The 15547-nt window shown below is 59.2% G+C and overlaps 2 protein-coding genes and 1 long non-coding RNA gene across 5 annotated transcripts in view; 1 reads left to right on the top strand and 2 right to left on the bottom strand.

Moving 5' to 3' along the window:
• The window catches only part of MCPH1 (microcephalin 1), a 99601-nt gene that overhangs the window by 40286 nt on the left and 43768 nt on the right, over nucleotides 1-15547 (bottom strand). The gene's annotated exons all lie outside the window — the stretch shown is intronic.
• The window catches only part of ANGPT2 (angiopoietin 2), a 41962-nt gene that overhangs the window by 16363 nt on the left and 10052 nt on the right, over nucleotides 1-15547 (top strand). The window contains exons 2-5 of one of the 2 annotated variants that reach the window (XM_036303910.1): nucleotides 4976-5131; nucleotides 9102-9223; nucleotides 11591-11823; nucleotides 14733-14863. In XM_036303910.1, coding sequence (XP_036159803.1) covers nucleotides 4976-5131; nucleotides 9102-9223; nucleotides 11591-11823; nucleotides 14733-14863 — 642 coding nt within the window. The remainder of the gene's footprint in view (nucleotides 1-4975; nucleotides 5132-9101; nucleotides 9224-11590; nucleotides 11824-14732; nucleotides 14864-15547) is intronic. The other variant, XM_036303909.1, reaches the window with a different exon arrangement.
• LOC118653234 lies at nucleotides 2034-4320 on the bottom strand. Its single transcript, XR_004966815.1, has 3 exons — nucleotides 3910-4320; nucleotides 3645-3723; nucleotides 2034-2336 (listed from the first exon to the last, which is right to left on the bottom strand). It is a non-coding gene; the product is annotated as an uncharacterized LOC118653234 (long non-coding RNA).

Below are 15547 nucleotides of genomic sequence, written 5' to 3'. Positions count from 1 at the left end.
GACTAAGGGGCAAGGCTAAGGGCCAGGCCGCGCCTGAGCTGCCCAAGGTCAGGCCTGCACGGAGCCCGCAGCACCCGGTGGGCTGCGTGAGAGTCCGGAAGGACGGGTGGCGGCGTCTGAGGAAGCAGGGAGTGAGTCGGGGCTGCTAGGGAGAAGAATCAAGCGTCTCTAAGTTGCAAAGCTGGAGGGTAAAATGCTGCCAATGAAACCACAGGTATCTGTCAGTTCACTAGGAACTAAGGCGCCCAGGTGAGCAGAGACACAAGCTCTATAGAGCAGTGGTTCTCAACCTCCTGGCCCTTTAGATACAGTTCCTCCTGTTGTGACCCAACCATAACGTTATTTTCGTTGCTACTTCATCACTGTAATGCTGCTACTGTTATGATCGTCATGTAAATGTCTGATACGCAGGATGGTCTTAGGCGACCCCTGTGAAAGGGCCGTTCGACCGCCAAAGGGGTCGTGACCCACAGGTTGAGAGCTGCTGCAGAGAGGCAAGTGGTGGACTTTTTAAATTAAATTCTAAATGTCAGGCAGTTAACTGGTTAAGTAACGTCAGGGACACGCCTGGCAGCAAGGACCTGGTGGTCGGTGAGGGACCCACATCCGAGCCTCGAACCGGGGGCCTTTGTGAACGGTCTTCCTTTCCCCAGTTTCCAGATCACTTTCCTTTTGGTAGAAAAACGAAGGCGAGGATCTCGGTGAGGAGAGCGCAAGGGAATGACTTCCACGTGCACTCCATCTGCCCGCTGCCTCGCAAACGGTCACTGCAGACGCAGGAGGGCGGGGGGGCGCGGCCCGTCAGGACGGCTTCTCGCCCAGGACAGACGTCTGTGTTAAGGCATTTTGTTCTGTCCCTGGAGCTTCATGTGGTGCCAACTCGCAAAGACTGTGTCTGAGGCACAACTGCTCCTTTTAGCAAATGACAAGGACAGGCAGCAGCACCAGCACAACCGAAGGGACAGTCGCCTCAACGCGCCCACGGCATGCGGGCCGCTCGCCCGCGTCCTGGGGAGGGGACGCGGCACCAATTCCCAGAGGACAGAGTGACGTCCCCACGGCCCCTCAGACGCGCCCGGGGCCTCAGAGGGACTGGGACCTGCTCGGCACTGGGCCTCGTCACTGCAGACAGGAGGGTCCGCCATTCCCCAAGCGCCTGGCGAGCCGCCCTCCCTGGGGCTCGGGCTCTCCGCTGTTCTGACAAGAGCAGCGGCAGGAAAGGCCAGGGGGCTCTGCCTGGGGGCTCCTGTGCCTCCGCTCGCTGCGTCCCTCCTCGCGCCAGCCTGGCATTTCGAGGGCGGGGCTCTATGTGTGGGTTCCCTTGTGGACAGTAAAAACCAGGAACTACACAGAAAGGCACTTCAGGGCCATAAACTGGGAGGGAATGCACTGGTCCCGGTGCCCCTCCCTCAGGGGGAGCGACCAGCAGACGGGGTCAGGCAGGCGCCCAGGGCTCGGCCTCCAGCCCCGGGGTGTGCGGGGGGGGGGGGGGGGGGGGAACGGGCGGAGAATGACGCACCTCGTGGGCGCAGCCTGTGGAGGGGAGTCCCCTCTAAAAATTTACTGCTCATCTTGGGAGGGAAACGGATGCCTTTGTCAAGAAGCTCCCAGGAGACGGGAGGCGGTCATGGACTCCAGGCTTCTCTGCTGGTAACATGGCCCCACCTGCCGACAGCAGGGTAGGTGGTCGCTGGCTTTCAAGGCTGCCACTCCGGGCTGTGGATGGCACACTCACGCCAGCCTGGGGACAGGCCACCCAGAAAGGTGCTGAAAGGCAGGAAAATCGTGGGGTGGCTGGTGGGCAAAGCTCCTGTTTGCTGACATGCCAGCCCTCAGAGTGCTCACCCGCGATGCCAGGCACCCGGAGTCCTGGTGGCTGAGACGCGGGAGGAATCAACAAACTGGAACCGCAGTCACTGCGGCTGTCACTGCCTCTTCCTTCTAGAGAGCTCTCCCCGCACATCACCCCCGTCTCCTACACCGTCATTAATCTCATGGCTTCAAGGGCGAGGACAGGAGTCTTTCTGAGAATCAACACAAAATGTCTCATACCTGACGTTTCTGTATCTGGTCTCTTTCTCCCAAGGCTAGTTAGCAGCTGGGCCAGTGCAGGGCGAATTCCACTTCCTTTTGCTGCATACATTGTATACGGAGACTATACATATATATGACATCCACTCACACATCAGATGTACACACACGTCCCATGTACACACGTCACATGTACACACATCTGTAATTTGCTTCAATGTAAGAGGACCCATATACACGAGCGCGCGCGCACACACACACACACACACACACACACACACACACTATACATACACTTTGTCATCCTGAAAAGTTGAAAAGCAGTTGGGTTAAAAAGAGTTTTGCATTCTATCATTTTCAAACTTAGACAAAGTGATGGCAACAACGCTAAGAAATTTCATTTTTAAAATTAGGTCTTTACTGTCTTTTAAAGCTCCTGAGTCTAACGTGTGCTGACATCGTGACTCTCGAGGTGCAGACACAGCTGACCCAGCAGCTGCAGAGTGGGGCTGGGAGGGCTACAGAGCTCCGTCCCCTCTGGCCACACACACAGGGACAGGGAAGGAACAGCCCTTATCTCGCTCCTCAGGGCGACTCAGTAAGATGAGGCCCTTTATCTCTCTGAGCTGGCAGACCATTCCTCGGAGCACAGGCGTGACCCAAACTCCCGCCAGCATGCCTCCCCGAGCTCCAAACTTCCCAGGAGAAGGCTTTCTAAATACGACTTTGCAGGGTGTTGGAGTAACCAAGATGGCTTCTCTGGATGACTTATATCGCCCTAACTTCACCCTCAAAAACCCCACTATTCCCACGGTGAAGAGCGAGGTGAGCGTGGGCGGGAGGGGAATGACAAACTGCCATGTGAAGTTCCCTTAAGTTGGGCATCAAACCATGGACGTTTGTGAAGCGGGGAGGCCAGGACGCACCAGGAAAGAGCTCGCCACCGAAAGCCGGCGGTCATCAGGGCGGCAGGCGCTGCTCTGGGCCTTGGTGAGGCCCGTGAGAGGGTTTGTGGGGCTGCCCAGGAAGAGTGCCTGATATGCTCATGCCGGTCTAGTCTATTTCACTCACATGGAGAAGCCCAGGCCTCAGCAAGGTTTACAAATGGTCAGAGCCCAGTGTTGGTCAGGTTCACGCCCTGGGATCTGCCCAGCGGCCCAGGGGGAGCCGGGGGCGACCAGGAAGCATCCAGATGTGTGTGTGTGTGTGCGCGCGCGCGCGCGCGCGTGCATAGCTCCGGGAGTGGGAACAGTGCATGGTGAGCCAGCCAAGGGAGCCAGGAGGTACAGCTCCAGGGAGCATCCTAAGACCTCCTAAGGCCACCGGAGTCACAGTTTACAACTCGCACCGATGACCGCCCTTGAACTCCAGGAGGAGCTCCTGCCTGCCCACCTGTACCCTCAGGCAGGTGCATGGAGGGAGGGATGGGCGCCCCCACCTGTACCCTCAGGCAGGCGCAGGGACAGGCAGGCACCAGGAGGAGGACCCCTGGCCCGGGACTGTCTAGTGAAAGGATTCTCTGTGGTTTTACTAGGAGAGAAAGGCACGATAAGCAGTTTTGTGATCAAATTTTATTCATTCAACTTAATAGAAAGTATTTGAGCTGTAATTACGTGATAAGAAGATGAAAACAGGGCTTCTGTCCTCATGATCTGACAGTTTGGACCAAGGAGTGGAACTGTGGCTCCGTCACTAGTCATTACAGAAAAAGAAGAAGGAAATTGAACTTCAAGTGCCTGAGTTATGCGCACGCCGACTTTCACAGCACAGCTTAGCTCTATGGGGCAGCCTAGTGCCCATGGGCGTGGGAGGGATGCCAGGCTGTGGCACAGACACACATGGAACCTTAATCCGCCATATAAAGGAACGGAATCTTACCCTTCGCAACAGTGTGGGGGGACCTAGAGGGTGTTGTGCTGAGCGAGATAAGTCAGACAGACACATACCAGATGGTTTCACTCAGATGTGGAATCTAAAGAAAAAAATAAACAAACCAAACAGAAACAGACTCAGAGACACAGGGCAGACTGATGGCTGGGGCAGCACCGAGAGGGGAAGGTGAGGCAGTGAGCAGCACAGATGGGGGTTTCGGACGTCGAGGGGAGGTCAGCACAGCACAGGGACTTGTCAATGACACGGGAACAACCAGGCACAGTGCCAGGTGGGCACCAGTCCTGCTATAGGGGTCATTTTGTGAACTACACACCGTCTAACCACCCTGTCAATGAATCCTGAACACAGGCCTCTGGCCCATCAGAAACATGACTTTCTATATGAGGACCTGGGGCCTGAAGGTCAGCCAGCTCCTGATCAAAGGTTGCAGCGTGGGGAGCAGGCGCCCATGCCCGACCGCATGGCCTGCCACCCGCTGTCCTGCGTGGACAGTTCCCTATGTCACTCGTCAGCCGGGCCAGCTCCCCACACCCACACCCACACCCACGGGAGGGAAACGAGTGTGCACCCTCATGGCGACTCAGGCAGGGGAGGCGAGCAGCAGACAGAGCCCTGGGATGGGGCTGGCCGTCCACCCCAGCTGAAAAACCTGAGCAACCTAATGTGTGATGAATTCAGTAAGGGGGAGGGCTCAGAATGGGGGGGCGGTCCTGACAGTCTGGGCAAGTCCGAAGGCGGCCTCCCCTGCTCCGTCCGCGTCATCTACACTGCATTCTGGGAAACACATCTAGAATGAGGCGCACACAACGCTTCTCAGGACCAACTTTCCATTCCCTACAGCACAGGGACCCAGCGCCAGGGCGTGGCAGGGCAACCCTGGGGTCCCTCCCGGACACCCCGCAACTGTGCGCCCCAGTGCGGCCTCGCTCCCTCTGCCTGTCGCGGGGCGGACACCCAGGTGGCCTCCTCTGCACACGTGATGCCTCCTATCTGACTGCTGGCGGCTGAGGTTCCGCCTGACTAATGCCCCCCCTCCATGCCGTGCCCGCAGCTGGAGAGCTACATCCAGGACAGCATGCGCAGGGGCGTGGCCGCGCTGCAGCAGAGCGCCGCGCACAACCACACGGCCGCCATGATGGAGATGGGCTCCAGCCTCCTCAACCAGACCGCGGCGCAGACGCGCAAGCTGACGGACGTGGAGGCCCAGGTGAGTGTGCGGGCAGGCAGCCCACCCGGCGACGGCCGACAGCCGACAGCGCACGCGGCCAGGAAGCACAGTGGGCGAGGGGAGGCCGGGAGGACGGGAGGACGCGGGAAGGGCAGGACTCGCGCTAGACAGGAGTGACATCAGGACACGCAGCCTCACGGTCAGGGCTGAGGGTGAAGGGCGTCTGCTCATGTGCCTCTGCTCAAGGCCCTCGTCCTGTTCCGGCCCCTCACACGTGCGTCTGCCTCATGTGCCTCTGGACTCTCGAGGTCTCTTCCTCCGAGCCCTGAGCTGCTCGTGCAGAGAACGAGGCCCCAGGCAGAGGCCAGGAACCGCTCTCCTAGCTGATCTCAGGGGCCGTCCCAACGGTCTGCGGTACAAGCCTGTGCCATTCCTCGTGCGAGTCTACACCATCTGTCCTACAGGTTCATACAGTCACCGTCTGACTCGACAGAGAGGCAGATGGGGAAGCAGGGAGCACAGAGAGGCAGACAGACAGAGGGGAGCAGGAGACACAGAGAGGCAGAGAGACAGAGGGAGCACAGAGAGGCAGACAGACAGAGGGAGCACAGAGAGGCAGACAGACAGAGGGAGCACAGAGAGGCAGACAGACAGAGGGAGCACAGAGAGGCAGAGAGAGCACAGAGAGGCAGAGAGAGCACAGAGAGGCAGACAGAGGGAGCACACAGAGGCAGACAGACAGAGGGAGCACAGAGAGGCAGACAGACAGAGGGAGCACAGAGAGGCAGAGAGAGCACAGAGAGGCAGACAGAGGGAGCACACAGAGGCAGACAGACAGAGGGAGCAAAGAGAGGCAGAGGGAACACAGAGAGGCAGACAGACAGAGGGAGCACAGAGAGGCAGAGGGAGCACAGAGAGGCAGACAGACAGAGGGAGCAAAGAGAGGCAGAGGGAGCACAGAGAGGCAGAGGGAGCACAGAGAGGCAGAGGGAGCACAGAGAGGCAGACAGACAGAGGGAGCAAAGAGAGGCAGAGGGAGCACAGAGAGGCAGACAGACAGAGGGAGCACAGAGAGGCAGAGGGAGCACAGAGAGGCAGACAGACAGAGGGAGCAAAGAGAGGCAGAGGGAGCACAGAGAGGCAGACAGAGGGAGCACAGAGAGGCAGACAGACAGAGGGAGCACAGAGAGGCAGACAGAGGGAGCACACAGAGGCAGACAGACAGAGGGAGCACAGAGAGGCAGAGGGAGCACAGAGAGGCAGACAGACAGAGGGAGCACAGAGAGGCAGAGAGAGCACAGAGAGGCAGAGAGAGCACAGAGAGGCAGACAGAGGGAGCACACAGAGGCAGACAGACAGAGGGAGCACAGAGAGGCAGACAGAGGGAGCACACAGAGGCAGACAGACAGAGGGAGCACAGAGAGGCAGAGGGAGCACAGAGAGGCAGACAGACAGAGGGAGCACAGAGAGGCAGAGGGAGCACAGAGAGGCAGACAGACAGAGGGAGCAAAGAGAGGCAGAGGGAGCACAGAGAGGCAGACAGACAGAGGGAGCACAGAGAGGCAGAGGGAGCACAGAGAGGCAGACAGACAGAGGGAGCACAGAGAGGCAGAGGGAGCACAGAGAGGCAGACAGACAGAGGGAGCACAGAGAGGCAGAGGGAGCACAGAGAGGCAGACAGAGGGAGCAGGCGGCACAGAGAGGCAGACAGACAGAGGGGAGCACAGACAGACAGAGGGAGCAGGCACAGGGGGCTCACTCCCGCCGGGAGCCAGGCTCTGATGGTCCCGCCTCCGCGTGGCTGGGTAACAGCTGAGCGAGGCCCTGGGCTCCGGGACCTCAGCCGCGTGGCTACGGATGAGGCAGGGCCACAGGAGTGACTAAGTCCCTTTCAGCTTTAACAGTCTATGAGTTAATGGTTAATAGTAGAAAAGACCATGAAACATGAAAATATTAAAAGAGTAACTGCAAAACAGCAAAACAAAATTCATGGAGCTGCTAGCGGCGCACACAGGACAGCAGGTGAGTGCGGGGGAAGTGCTGCTGGAAGAACGCCCCCCCCCCCCCCCCAGCCTCTCCCGCGAGTGCTCCCAGCTCCCGGGCCGCTCCGCTGGGCGAGCACCTCCCTGCTCTGAGGACCGTGATGCTCAAGGAGCAGCAGTCCTAGTGCAGGCAAGTCCCGCGCAGTTCCCAGGGGAGTGGCCGCCTCAGCTCAAGGGCCGGCCAGCAGGTAGGAGCTTCCCTCCCCTGAGCTGGGCCGAGCTCTGAGCTCTGAGGCAGGAGTCTCCTGTCTCCCTGGCAACTGGGAGAGAGGGGAAAGGACACAGCAGGCGGTGGGAGAAGCCCACGTCAGCTCGTGTGAGGACAGCAAGAAGGGACCCGCTCACCTAACCTTTCCACCTTATTGAACAGTTTAGGAAAAATAGGATTTACACGATGGATCACAAGGGACCAAAAACTGTAATCCAAAGAGGTGATAAAAGGTAAGAATGAAAATGTGTAAAACGTTTAAAGGGAAAGTGTCAGGATCCCCAGCCCGTTATTACAGTAAGTGGTTGTGACGAAGCCACGCTGCCTGCTTCCGAGGGAAGGCTGGCGGGTGTGGGCTCGCCCCCATGTGCCCGGAAGCTGCTTCCTGTGCTCCCAGGCGACAGCAATGGAAGTGGCAGAGGCAGCCAGGACGCACACCTTCCTACATCCTGTGCAAGACCTGCCGGCTCTTCACAAGCCTTTTGTGGTTGGGCCCAGGGTTTCTAAACATCTGCTGTGAAGCCACATGTCACAGAACCCCGCTGGAACACGGGGACGGAGTGTTCGAGTGGACACGTGAGAACGCGGCCCGAGCCGGGGCCACACGGCTGCACTGTGTCGCCAGCAGTGACCGTGCGAGGCAGGGCTGAGTCCAAGCATGGACGTTGCTGTACAAAGCGTGACTCCTCGAGCCTGTGAGACGACAGCTGGGCCGAGGGGCAGCGGGGCCTGGGGTCCTGGAGACTCAGTGACGGACAGGCACCCGCAGCTGGAGGCCACGTAGGCGATGAGGCACTGCGCTGGGTGCCGGGCGAGAAGGGACCCACACGCCGCCCTCCGCACTCCCCACGTCCTCTCTGGGGCCCCGGACTTTCCACTCCCTCCGAGCCAGAGCCCACGCAGGATGCTGGGGCCACAGGGAAAGTGTGTGTTCAAGCCCCGCCCCAGCTGGCCAGGGCCTGCAGTTGCCGAGGAGTGGGCCCGGCCCTGCCCTGCCCACGGCCGGGCGAGCCTTTTGTGAATGTCATGGGCGCCGAGCAAACAATGCTTCCCTCAGTCAAGGACCCTGGTTCCTGGGCAGCCACTCTGCCCCAGCTCCCACGAGACCGCTCATCCTGTAAGGCCACCCATGCGGGATGTGAGCAATGGATGCTTCCTGCCGCAAGGCAGCCAAACGCGGAAGAAGGCGTCCTCGGTGCTGGAACGCGGTGGGGGCCACGACAGTGCATGTGGCCCTGCCAGAGGCCCCCCGAAGAGCCGGGCTCCGCCTTCCCACGTGGGCTGTCTCTTGACCAGCTGATGCCAGGTGTAGGAAAAGAAATGGAGGAGGCAGAAAATGCCAACCGCGAGACCAGCGACAAGGAAACGCTGGGAAAAGAGCTCTATGTGTCGAGGGGAGCAGGTGGCGTCCACCAGGTTGGCTGCGGACAGAGGGGAGGCAGGGCCTTTGCAGTCACCACCAGTCCCGCCATTCGGTGTGAGCGTTTCACACCCACCGCCTCACCGTACACGGCAAGCACGCAGGACCAGGAAACCAGCGCTTTGTTACGTGACACAAACACCACTGTCCAGACCTGGGAAACTCTCCCAATAAAGGCCAGGCAACAGGGCCTTCCCACACCCCCTGACGTCACCAGGCAGCCAAGCCTCTGACCCCAGGAAGGCCCGGGGTGAGCGCCGCTCTAGGGCTTGTCCCCTCCAGGGGGCCCCGTGTCCCACGGGGAAGCTGACCAGCGCGAGTCTGCTGTGTCGCACGCAGGTGCTGAACCAGACGACGAGACTCGAGCTCCAGCTCCTGGAACATTCCCTGTCCACCAACAAGCTGGAGAAACAGATCCTGGACCAGACCAGTGAGATCAGCAAGCTGCAGGACAAGAACAGGTAAGAAAGCACAAAAACGTCTACTTTGGAAAAGCGAGTCCATGTTTAGTCCAAGTGTTCGTCTTTAATGTTTCAAACTTCCGCTTCTGCAAAGCGGGAAACACGCGCGAGACCCATAACTGAGCCGCAGCGTCTCTCGGCGCATCGTGCTGAGGCCTCTTCACAGGCTGTGCCGCGCGGTCCTGCTGGGCGGGCGGGGCCGGACGGCGGCACGGTCACTCGCCGACGAGCCCTGGCCAGCTTGCTGACACACCGAGCAGCGGACACTGTCCCGCTCTGTCGCATTCACGACGCCGTGCTAGCACCCGCGGGCACGTTACTCCGCTGCCATCCGGGGAAAGGTCTGTCCAGTCTTACTGCCCTTTCCCCACAGACGTGGGACCCGGCTCCCGAGCTCAGACACCCCTAGCCCTGCACCTGCGGCCTGAAACAGCGGGAGTGGCTTCAAACGTGACCACGACTCCACTCCTTCAGCCGCCCTGGTGGGTGGGACTGTGTGTGACGCTTTACCACGTATGGACCGGCTGGCCCTGCCTTCTGACTCATCTGGTTTACAGGGCCCTCCACACTCTGCCACACTTTTTCGCAAACATGCTTCCCATCCCCCAATCAACTCTGCTTTCCCAGTGATGCTCAGCCAGTGTGCGCGAACTGAGGCTTAAACACCACAGGCCCTTACTGGAAAAAGTCCACGCACAGGCGGACCCGCAGTTCAGACCCGTGCTGTCCAAGGGCCACTGTGTTGATTCCTTTCATTGAAAGTGCCGGGTGCGGCTCCCTGAGCTGAGGTCTCGGCCAGCGCTGGGCCCCGCCCTGCACGTGCAGCGCTGCTCTGACTAGGACGAGCGGCCTGGAGCGCTGGGGGCATCTGTGCCCGCACTCCGGGGCGGCCGGCCAGGCTGTCCTCTGGTCGGGGAGGACCGAGCCTGGCGTGGCTCCTGCCTTCGAGAGGAGGCCTTTGAGATCAGCATGCGGCAGCCTCTGCAGCTATGCTGGTCCAGTCGGGGAGAAATAAACTCATTTCTTGAGAAAACTCCTGCCCGCGTGTCCCCACATCCACTCACGCTCTGGGCCACGTGACCCCATCTCTCACGCCCCCGTGGAACAGTGTGCGGGCGGCAGAGGCAGGACGGAGTGCCCGCAGGAGTGGCTCCAAAGCTGGAGCCCGGGGGCGCTGGCAATGACGTCCGGCAGAACGCTGACGCTTTGCGCATTTATCCTTGTTACCTTCTGCTGTGGTGAGTCACCTTGGTTTTTAATTAATGATGGTGACGTACAACTGAAAGTGACTTGGCTGATATCAAGGAACCTGTTCAGGAATGGCCACTGAGAAGGATATGGGAAACGGTGCACGTCGAGTGCACGTGACCGCGTGGAGAAACGGGCTACTTGCCGGCGAGGCGCTGACAGGAGCTACTGTCCCGATTCCCAGGGACCGAGGGCTGGGTGCAGCTACCAGATACAACTGAGTGTCTGATGGTAACTGTTCATGCTGAATGCTCACGCTCACGGTGAAGGCTTTACTGGGTGGCCGGTTCCGTGGCTGAGTAATGTCCACCGGGGTAAGATGGAGATATACTGCCCCAAAGAAGCGCAACCGAGTCAGACCACAGAGCAGAAGGGCCTCTGAGGCCACGCACCTCGTGCCTTCGTTTATAACGTCACTGTGATAGGCAGGGCATTCACTGAGAGCCAGAGAGCGCAAGGCCTGCCCAGGTAACATGCGAGGTCATGTGAGGAGGGGGGGCTCAGCCTGCTCTTCCCACGGCCCCGCCCACCTGCGCTCCCAATGCTGAGGCACCTCTGCATGGTCCACGCTCCTCTCCGCGAGGCCGTGGTTGCCAGCGTTCCTACCACAGACATCCTGGGACAGATAACCTGCCGCAGCCCTGACGTTCTCACTAGGACATGTCCTCCTCAAGTCCCTCCAGAGGGACGGCATGGCCACCTGCTGCCCCCAGAGCGGCCTGAGAGCTCCCTCAGGGCTGCGGCCACATCACCGTGCAACTGCTTGCTCTGACATCTTTAAAAGCTATGTTTATTGATTTCAGAGAGGAAGGGAGAGAGAGAGACATCACTGATGAGAGAGAATCAGTGATCGCTGCCTCCTGCATGCCCCTGCTGGGGATCAAGCCCGCGATCCAGGCCTGTGCCCTGACGGGGAATCGCACTGTGACCTCCTGGTTCACAGGTCGATGCCCAACCACGGAGCCACGCGGGCCGGCTCCTCTGACATGTTAACGTGCCCTGGAGAAGCAGGAACTCCAAGGACATGAGCCCCTGGGCGAGTTATGGGAGTGAGCGACGGCACGGCCTGGGCTGTGGGGCGCGGAGCACCTGCATCCCTGACTCGCTTCCCCTCCCCAGCGTCCTGGAGAAGAAAGTGCTCGACATGGAAGGCAAGCACACAGTGCAGCTCCAGTCCATGAAGGAGGAGAAGGACCAGCTGCAGGTGCTGGTGTCCAAGCAGAACTCCATCATCGAGGAGCTCGAGAAGCAGCTGGTGACGGCGACGGTGAACAACTCCGTCCTGCAGAAGCAGCAGCACGACCTCATGGAGACCGTGCACAGCCTGCTGACCCTCGTGTCCACGTCGGGCGGTAAGTGCGGCCACCCCCCCAGTCATGCACACCCTGGTGTCCACGCCAGCTGTGAGGGAGGCCACCATCCCTCAGTCATGCACACCCTGGTGTCCATGCTGGGCTGTAAGTGTGGCCATCTCCCCTCAGTCATGCACACCCTGGTGTCCACTCCAGCTGTGAGGGAGGCCACCCCCCCAGTCATGCACACCCTGGTGTCCACGTCAGCTGTGAGGGAGGCCACCCCCCCAGTCATGCACACCCTGGTGTCCATGCTGGGCTGTAAGTGTGGCCATCTCCCCTCAGTCATGCACACCCTGGTGTCCACGTCAGCTGTGAGGGAGGCCACCATCCCTCAGTCATGCACACGCTGGTGTCCATGCTGGGCTGTAAGTGCAGCCACCTCCCCTCAGTCATGCACACGCTGGTGTCCATGCTGGGCTGTAAGTGCGGCCACCTCCCCTCAGTCATGCACACCCTGGTGGCCACACCCACCTTAGCTCCAGTGCAGTGGAATTCAGTCAGTGAAATTCTCAACATTCTAAAAAATTCTCATCTTTCAGAAAAGGCATTTCTTCTCTTACATATCCTATATAATAAAAGAGTCATATGCAAATTGATCCAACGGCGGAACGACTGGTCACTATGATGCGCACTGACCACCAGGGGGCAGATGCTCAACACAAGAGCTGCCTCCCGGTGGTCAGTGCGCTCCCACGGGGGAGCGCTGCTCAGCCAGAAGCTGGGCTCATGGCTGGTGAGCGAGTGCAGAGGTGGTGGGAGGAGCCTCTCCACAGCAGCACTGAGGATGTCTGACTGATGGCTTAGGCTTGCGGGGAGTCGGACATCCCCCGAGGGCTCCCGGACTGCGAGACAGTGCAGGCTGGGCTGAGGCATGCCCTGCCCCAGTGCACAAATGTTGTGCACCAGGCCTCTAGTCCTAGATAATAAAAGAGAAACATGGTAATTGGCGTACGACTGCTACCCTTCCCATTGGCTAATCAGGGCAATATGCAAATTAACTGCCAGCCAAGATGGCGGCCGGCAGCCAGGCAGCTTGAAACTAACATGAGGCTTGCTTGCTTCAGTGACGGAGGACTCCAACGTTCCCCACCTGCTGCCTGCCGCTGCAGGCCTCTGAGCTGCAAGCAACTATGTAACAAACATAGAAGCTAAACAAAACCCCAGAAACCTGCCGGGTTTCCAGCAGGATCGCAACATTGTAAGCAAAGGCCAGAAACCTACTTTCAGCAGTGGAGGCCTAAGAGCTGGAGCCAAGCCTCAAAGCTAAAGCTGGCCCAGAATAAAAAAAAGAAAAATAAAGAAAAAAAGGAGCGGTTGGGAGCTTCAGTCACCCACCAGCCTGAAAACAGCCCTCAGCTCCTCACCCAGACTGGCCAGGCACCCCAGTGGGGACCCCCACCCTGAAGGGTTTGTGACCAGCTGCAAACAGCCATCATCCCCTCACCCAGGCTGGCCAGGCACCCCAGTGGGGACCCCCACCCTGATCCAGGACACCCTTCAGGGCAAACCAGCCAGCCCCACCCGTGCACCAGGCCTCTGTCCTATATAGTAAAAGGGTAATATGCCTCCCAGCACCGGGATCAGAGGAGCCGCGAGGCCTCCCGGCACCGGGATCAGCATGACAGGGGGCAGCGCCCAAACACCCTGATGGGCCCTGCTCTGTGAGTGACAGGGGGAAATGCCCCAACCCCCTGATTGGCCCTGCTCTGTGCATGATAGGGGGTGGCGCCGCAACCTCCCCATCGACCCTGCCTTGAGTGTGACAGGGGATGGTGCCCCAACCCCCCAATCGGCCCTACCCTGAGCGTGGCTGAGGGTGGAATCACAACCTCCCGATCACCCTGCTCTGTGTATGACAGGGGGCGGTGCCCCAACTCCCCAATCGGCCCTGCTCTGAGCCCAACCAGGGGCTGCACCTAGGGATTGGGCCTGCCCTCTGCCACCCGGGAGCAGGCCTAAGCCAGCAGGTCGTTATCTCCTGAGGGGGCCCAGACTGCGAGAGGGCACAGGCCGGGTTGAGGGGCCCCCCTCCTCCCCCAAGTGCACAAATTTTTGTGCACCGGGCCTCTAGTTTGATATAGAAGCTTTACAGGGTCTCAATACAGAACCAAGTAAAAAGGACAAAATGGAAGGAAGGGAGAGGGATGTATTTACACAAAATAACTGTTATGAAGCAAAACATCCCAAACATACTTTTGATCCATGGGCTTCACAGAGCCTATGAGTTAATTCCATCAATTGCTGGATATATGAGGCTGGGCAGGGTAATGTCTTCACCCCGAGGGCTGTGTGAAGACTGAAGGAGACACTGTCAGTCACTGGGTAACGCTGCTCCCTCCTCTAACACCCACATTTCAGCAGAAGCACATAGACAAGGATCCTACTCAGCCAGGACGCAAACACAGGGACACAGGACTAACCTGATGCTCAGCGCCAGGTCTCTCACGGGGCCAGGGTACCACACCCGGCCTCCAGCTAGTTTCAAACTCGTGCCATTTAGGAAAAGTGTTCTTTTCCTAAAGGCCCAGACTCTCTGCTCTGCTCATCCCAGCTAACATGGGGTGAGGGCTGAGGGATGCGTGCAGCCCTGGCAGGTACACTGCTTGGGGCATGTTCTTTTATTCTCCTGTAATAACTGTATCTGGTTCTACTCAAGATGGAAGAATTTGAAAAGTAATAGTTTGTTCTAGCTGATGGTGAAGCTGATGATGAAGCAGGGAGCATGGTCTGCAGGTAATGATCACTGAGGCCGCAAGAGTAAGGTTTTTGGAAAGGGTGGAAAACCAGCACATCCTTCCTACTCACTGTGAGAATTCAACCGTAATAAACTCCCCAAAGGAGTGCCTCTCGGAACCCACCTTCCATCTGCCACGAGCCCCACGTAAACGCTCTTGTATCTCTGGAAGCAGCTAGGCCGGCCCCGGCCGCGAAGGAGGAGCAAGTCACTTTCCGAGACTGCGCGGAGGCCTTCAAGTCCGGCCTGACCACCAGCGGCGTCTACACGCTGACCTTCCCCAACTCCACGGAGGAGACAAAGGTGAGGGCTCCCCCGGGTCCCCCAGCTGTGGGCAGGGCACTCTGCCCGTCCCACGGGCTCCAGGTCCGCGCTGACCGCACGGCGCGCTGCTCCTTCTCACTCCCCTCTCCTGGCCTCCGGCTTGTCTGCTGTCTTCCTTGAAGTGTGACACCCTTTCATTAAGTTTAAAGAAAACACCTCCCAATGAACAGCCACAGTTCCCCTTTCAGTAGTTACTTCAAGTATCAATGGGGCACCCCAAAGGCTCAGGGGCCACACCTCCTCCCTCCCCCAGGGCTGTTCTCTGGGACCAGCACAGCCAGGTGTGCAGGTGAGCAGACATTGCCTTCAGCACACTCCTGCCTCAGCACACACCTGTCCCCGGCAAACACCTGCCCCGCCACACACCTGCCCCCGCACACACCTGCCCCTGCACACACCTGCCTCGGCACACAGACGTGAGAAGGCGTGCACTCTGCTCTCAATCAGCCTTGGAAGCAGCTATGTCCCGGTGCCCTAGATGCAGTGCATCAGGGGAAAACCTGAGACGCCCGGCAGGAGGAGGCGTGAGGGCCGGGAGGGGGGAGGCGTGACGGCTGGAAGTATGAGGATGGGTGCTCCTTTCAAACATTAGCAGTCGCTCAGGCCCATGGCAGGGAACAGCCTTCTTTCTCAAGTTCCTTTTCTCTGAAACGGTCCAGGTGA

Source organism: Myotis myotis, unplaced genomic scaffold (genome assembly GCF_014108235.1).
Source record: "Myotis myotis isolate mMyoMyo1 unplaced genomic scaffold, mMyoMyo1.p scaffold_m19_p_39, whole genome shotgun sequence".
Classification (NCBI taxonomy): Eukaryota; Metazoa; Chordata; class Mammalia; order Chiroptera; family Vespertilionidae; genus Myotis; species Myotis myotis.
The sequence above is the reverse complement of the archived record's forward strand: the minus strand, read 5'-3'. Positions and strand labels throughout refer to the sequence as shown.